Source organism: Juglans regia, chromosome 16, assembly GCF_001411555.2.
Source record: "Juglans regia cultivar Chandler chromosome 16, Walnut 2.0, whole genome shotgun sequence".
Lineage (NCBI taxonomy): Eukaryota > Viridiplantae > Streptophyta > Magnoliopsida > Fagales > Juglandaceae > Juglans > Juglans regia.
Genome location: NC_049916.1, coordinates 24,871,083 through 24,877,082, shown reverse-complemented (window position 1 = coordinate 24,877,082; position 6,000 = coordinate 24,871,083). Strand labels below are relative to the sequence as shown.

The following is a 6,000-nucleotide window of genomic DNA, read 5'->3' as shown; positions in this document are numbered from 1 at the left end:
CTTGTTTTTATTGTACAATGTGTACAGGGCATTGGAAAAGGGGAAGAACACTCAAATCCGCTAACACCATCTAGCTCAAACACCCCTACCTCAGTATGTTATTTAATATTTCAAAAACTTATTGGAAATGGTCTACTTAATGGTCTACTTATTGGAAATGGTCTACTTTATGTTAGGACATCCCTCAAACGAATCATATAAACTTTCCAAATCACATGCACAGTTACTATGGATCAGTGCCTACATGGTCACCAGTTTTTCTGCCATATCCAGATGGCAGCCAATATCCCAGTAACATTCAGGTGGTTTTCAACGTCTTTTTGTTTGTTATGTAAGTTGGGGGTTTTTTAGAGTTTAATTGCTCTTGTTTTTATTTATTTGTAAGCAGAATGTTGGTTATCCATTTCAATATGGAATGGGACCTCTGACTCCTCACATCGCTACAAGCTCCGCAACGAGCGGAAGAGGTTGTTCAGAGAATAGTCCCGATTGTAGGGAAACTGCAGTGCCATGTATAAACTCAATTGTTGATGAAGAAAGTAAAGAGGATAGACCCAAATCACGGGAAACCGACGATTGCACTACCGGTTCACTACAATTAGTGCAAACGGATGGTGATGATATAATTGAGGAGCCAAGGTCGGGGATGGAATTCAATTCTTTTGAAGATTTACATAGTTATTATAAGGATTATGCTAAGAAATGCGGGTTTGGGGTGATGACACAAAGGAGTGAGAAGGGAGATGATCAAAGTATCAGATATGTCACTCTTGGTTGTGCCCGTGGAGGGAAAGCCCGAATTAAGAGTTTGAACGTTGCAAAGCCACGCCCGACAGGAAAGACGGATTGTAAGACAAGGATTAATGCCTTAAAGGTTGAAGGAAAGATGCGGTTAACAACAGTCCATAATACACATAATCATGGCCTCAGTCCAAAGAAATCTCGTTTCTTTCGTTGTAACAGAGAAGTGAGTGAGACTGTAAAAAGAGTCCTAGATACAAATGACTTGGCTGGGATCCGGATGAATAAGAGTTTCGGATCTCTTGTCGTTGGTGCAGGAGGTTTCGAGAACCTCCCATTTTTAGAAAAGGATTGTCGCAATTATATAGATAAGGCACGTCATCTACAACTTGGTGCAGGTGGTGCTGGAGCACTTCGAGATTATTTTTTGAGGATGCAGTACAAGAATAATGGTTTTTTTGCATTGATGGACTTAAGTGATGATGGGAGGCTAAAGAATGTTTTTGGGCAGATCCACGCAGTAGGGCGGCCTACCAGTATTTTGGTGATGTCGTCACATTCGACACCACATACCTCACGAATAGATATGGGATGTCGTTTGCACCATTTGTTGGTGTAAACCATCACGGACAGTCCATTCTTTTGGGAGCGGGGTTGATTTCAAGTGAAGATACTGAAACCTTTACATGGTTATTCCAGACCTGGTTGCAGTGTATGGATGGTATACCTCCAAAAGCTATTAATACTGATCAAGATAGAGCAATGAAAAATGCAATTGCTAAGGTCTTTCCAGAAAGTCGGCATAGATTCTGTTTATGGCATATACTGAAGAAAGTTCCCGAGAAGCTTGGGTCATATGCTGCCTACAAAAGTGGACTAAAAAGTCACCTAATGAAATGTGTGTACGACACTCAAACAATTGAGGAGTTTGAGAAATGTTGGGATGGGTTACTTAACACATATGATTTACATGAGAATGTCTGGTTGAAAAGTTTATATGATGAGCGTCAGCATTGGGTACCAGTATTCTTAAAAGAGCACTTCGGGCTGGAATGAGTACAACCCAGCGTAGTGAAAGTATGAATGCTTTTTTTGATGGTTATGTTCATGCGAAGACAAATTTGAAGGAGTTTGTCGACCAATTTGACAGTGCACTGAGGAAAAAAATTGAGAATGAAAATAATGTCGATTTCCACACATTTAGCGTCACCATTCCCTGTATATCTAGATCTCCAATTGAGAAGAGATTTCAAGAGTTGTACACGAATGCTAAATTTAGGGAAGTCCAGCAGCAAGTAATGGGTGTGCTCGATATGGATCCGTGTCTACTTAGTGAGGATGGTGTAATGAAAAGATATCTGGTGGAAGATGAAGTTCATGTTGAAGAGTTCACTAAGCTTGTTACGTATTCAGTGAACTTCAATGTGGAAGACTGCGATGGAAAGTGTTCATGTGGGTTATTCGAGATGAGGGGGATACTGTGTAGGCATATTTTAGCCATCTTCAAAGCTAATGGTATAAAGTTATTGCCAGACCGGTACATTTTAGATCGATGGAGGAAGGACATTAAGAGGAGATACACGTTAATCCACAGTAGCTATGATGCTGGGGATCAGAGGCCAGATGGGAATAGATATTCAAGTTTGCTGAATATATGTTATCAGATGATAACTTATGCAGCGGGTTCCAATGAGCAGTTTGAAGATGCAAAAAAGAAGTTATATTCAATGATTGACTTGTACCGTGAGAATCAACACCCCCCATCTATGACTCAAACAGGTTTGTATGCGAATATTTCTAATATATTTTTTTTAAAGTAAAGCTTGATAGTTAGTATGTCATATTTGAATTTTTGCAATTTTGTTTTTTTTTTTTAAGTAAAGCTTGATAGTTAGTATGTCATATTTAATAGTTCTACGCCCCTGGTAGGTTCGAATGCTGGTTGTACGACACTGGACACAAATGCTGTTGGTAGTTCAAAACCCGTACTAAGTCCAAATGTTGTGCGAGGGAAAGGAAGACCTCCATCTCTGAGGAGAGCATCCAGGATGGAGAAAGAAATGCGGAAGGTTAAAGTCAAACAGAAAAAAGCACCAGTCACAGGGAAACGTAAACAGGTGCATGTTTTAATATTTTTAATATTAATGGTATATATTATATACATAGTTATGTACATTAGCTTTATGATATTGTGCGTTGTTGTGGTATATATTAGCGAGATGAAGGAGATACACCACTCCCGGACACGTGTAGAAATTTATTTGGCCCATCAGAAGTAGATATCACCAGTCCTAGTGAACTGCAGGTATATTAATTGTTAAATATTTTGTTATATTGTGCGTTGTTGGTTGCCTATGGAAGAAGTAAATGCAAAAAAAAAATAAAAATAATAATATATCATTTTGTTAATCATCAACAGCCTGTTCGAGACAGCTCGATTTTTAACAATAGTGGAACCCAACCCCGGGAAACAGTGATCTGAAGTCAAGAAAGTGTAATAATTGAAAATTTTCACTTAAAAATTTCATGTTTTACACTTTTCACTTTCTAATAGTTTCTTTCTACTTGGCTGCTTACAAATCTTTACAGATACAGTTTGGGTTGGATGGATCACAACCGGTGGGGCATGGGTTGGATGGATCACAACCGGTGGAGCATGGGTTCGATGGATCGCAACCTGAGAATCATGGATTGGATAGATCACAACTGGATTAATTGATATGAGCAAATGGCCATTTTTGTGTAAGAGTGTGTAAATGTAGAATTAGTAAATGTTATTAGAGAAAAGTGTTGGGATATGGTGCTAATGGTAGAAGAATTAGTGAATGTTCCAGGAGTAGTCATGTAGAATTAGTGAATGTCATTTTGGTGATATTCTAAACATTATTGGAATTTTGGTGATATTGTAAACATTATTCTTATTTTGGTGAAATTGTAAACATTATTCTCATGTTTGTCATTGTCATATTATTTTCATTTTTGTAATATTGGAAACATTATTCTCATTTAGTGTTTTGGTAACCTGAGAACCAAAATGACTATGTTTAGGTATTGGTAAAAAGAATTTAAGTGTTTTGAGTATTGCCTCACGTGAGGCTTTTTGCATCCGAATTAAGAGTTTTGTGCATAATTGTTACTGCATACAAGTTGCATGATGTTGAGAAGAGCCTATTCACCGATTATGTTATGATATTGTTTGGATTTATAAGTGTTATTGTAATAATTAGATGCGGGTTTGTTTTTTGTATTTGCAGCCCGAAACAGTTTCTGTTTCTTGATGTCTGGTTCAGGTATAACTTTCTGTTTTGAACATAATGGTATAAAATAAGAGAAACAGAAAACAGACTAACAATAACACAGCACTACCGGAAGACCTGATTGGTGGACCTGATTTGACCAAAACTGCTATTTTACTCCAATTTAAGCAAGTATTTTACAGCAAGTATTTTACAACAATTTAACCAACAGAGGCAAATCAGAATCTGAATTTACATAGCTATTATATCGCACTTGGACTAAACAACCAAAATGACTTCTAACACTTAAATTACACCTTCAAACTAAGCAACAACAAACAACCACTACCAAGTCACTAAGCAACAACAAACAACCACTACCAAGTCACTAAGCAACAACAAACAACAACTACAACAGCCCAAGACAACCGGAGAAGCGTGCGTGAACGTGTTAGTCCAGCTTCTTTCTCAAAGAGCATCAACTCCTTCTTCAAAAATTCCTCATCTCGACCATCTTGCACCATCTCTCTCTTCTCAATCTCATCCTCCCTCTTACGGAGCTTAATCTCCCTCTTCTCAATATCGCGAAGTCTCTCATCGACCTCTTTCTCCTTCCTTAATAGTTCATTTTTTCTTTCTTGTAATTCCAGCTGCATGTATTGATCACCATCTGCCCATTTGAAAAACTTGCAATAAGGTAATCCCTTGCAAACATATATAAAAAAATGTTAGATGTTTTTAATATTAATCAATTTATTAAACATATATAAACATGTTACCTTCGTGTTGTAATTTGGACACCCAAAGAATGGTCGTCTTGGATTTCTGGGAGTATTTGAGTATCTCAATGTAGCTTGAAGATCGCAAAAGCACAATGATTGACAAGTACGTTTACCAGAGGATGAAGAAGACAGAGTTGATGACGACATTCTAACATAAACCATAAGCACAGTGGAAAGGCACACATATCAAAAGATACATATTTCTGAAAGCATCATAACCTAAGTACTATTGAGCCACCACCAATGTCACTGGATTTACATGAGAAAGTTCAGTTCTGATTAAACTTCACAGTCCCAGCCTGCTTGCTCTGCTTATACCTAGACTACCATAGCATTAGAAGGACAACAAAAGGTAACTACATACTTGTTACCTTAGTCTAATGAACAAGAAGCAATAGTCTGCCCCATTAGGCAGAGTAGTCTCATACTTACAATAGTCACTTTAAACAAAAAATAACTTCATTACAATAGTCTCATACTTGTTCAAATACAATAAACTCGATAACTAGGTCAAAGAATAAATCCACATTAATCCACGCCATGAGAAATTCGAGAACAATAAATAAATAAATAAATTCAATCTCCCTATATTACTTATGACCTAGCAATTACCATACCATAGGAACAAAAACAATAAACTGTGATTAACTCATACTTGTTCAATATTTTTTTTTTGATAAGTAATCTCATACTTGTTCAATATTACCTCTCAATAAATCACCTTACCTCTCAATATTACCTCATACTTGTTCAAAAACAATAAAGTAGAGAACAACTTGACAGTGTAAATCCACAATCTGCCCCATCAAAAATTCAACAACAAATAATAAATTCAAGTGTAGAAATTTTACCTCTGACCTAACAATTACCATAGGAATATCATAATCTCATACTTGTTCAAATAAACTAAAGAACAACTTCACAGAGTAAATCCACAATCTGCCCCATCAAAAATTCGACAACAAATAATAAATTCAAGTGTCTAATTTTACCTCTGACCTAACAATTACCATAGGAATATCATAATCTCATACTTGTTCAAATAAACTAAAGAACAACTTCACAGAGTAAATCCACAATCTGCCCCATCAAAGATTCGACAACAAATAATAAATTCAAGTGTCTAATTTTACCTCTGACCTAACAATTACCATAGGAAGTATCAGAATCTCATACTTGTTCAAATAAACTAAAGAACAACTTCACAGAGTAAATCCACAATCTGCCCTATCAAAGATTCG

At 36.6% G+C, this 6,000-nt stretch overlaps 1 protein-coding gene across 1 annotated transcript; it reads left to right on the top strand.

Moving 5' to 3' along the window:
• The first annotated feature begins 215 nt into the window (after positions 1-215).
• On the top strand, positions 216-3,456 carry LOC109003536 (protein FAR1-RELATED SEQUENCE 5-like). The gene is made up of 7 exons (XM_035686247.1): positions 216-302; positions 389-1,114; positions 1,453-1,758; positions 1,857-2,520; positions 2,671-2,858; positions 2,957-3,046; positions 3,331-3,456. Exons 1-7 carry the CDS (start codon positions 216-218, stop codon positions 3,454-3,456), a joined length of 2,187 nt encoding a protein of 728 aa, XP_035542140.1.
• Positions 3,457-6,000: the final 2,544 nt, after the last annotated feature.

Bases quoted from the DNA above. Each gene is read 5' to 3' on its own strand.
- LOC109003536 (XM_035686247.1), top strand. From the start codon at position 216: ATGCACAGTTACTATGGATCAGTGCCTACATGGTCACCAGTTTTTCTG. The intron at 1,115-1,452 runs GCACGTCATCTA...ACCTGGTTGCAG, and splicing joins GTCGCAATTATATAGATAAG to TGTATGGATGGTATACCTCC. The intron at 1,759-1,856 runs GTACCAGTATTC...GTTCATGCGAAG, and splicing joins ATGATGAGCGTCAGCATTGG to ACAAATTTGAAGGAGTTTGT.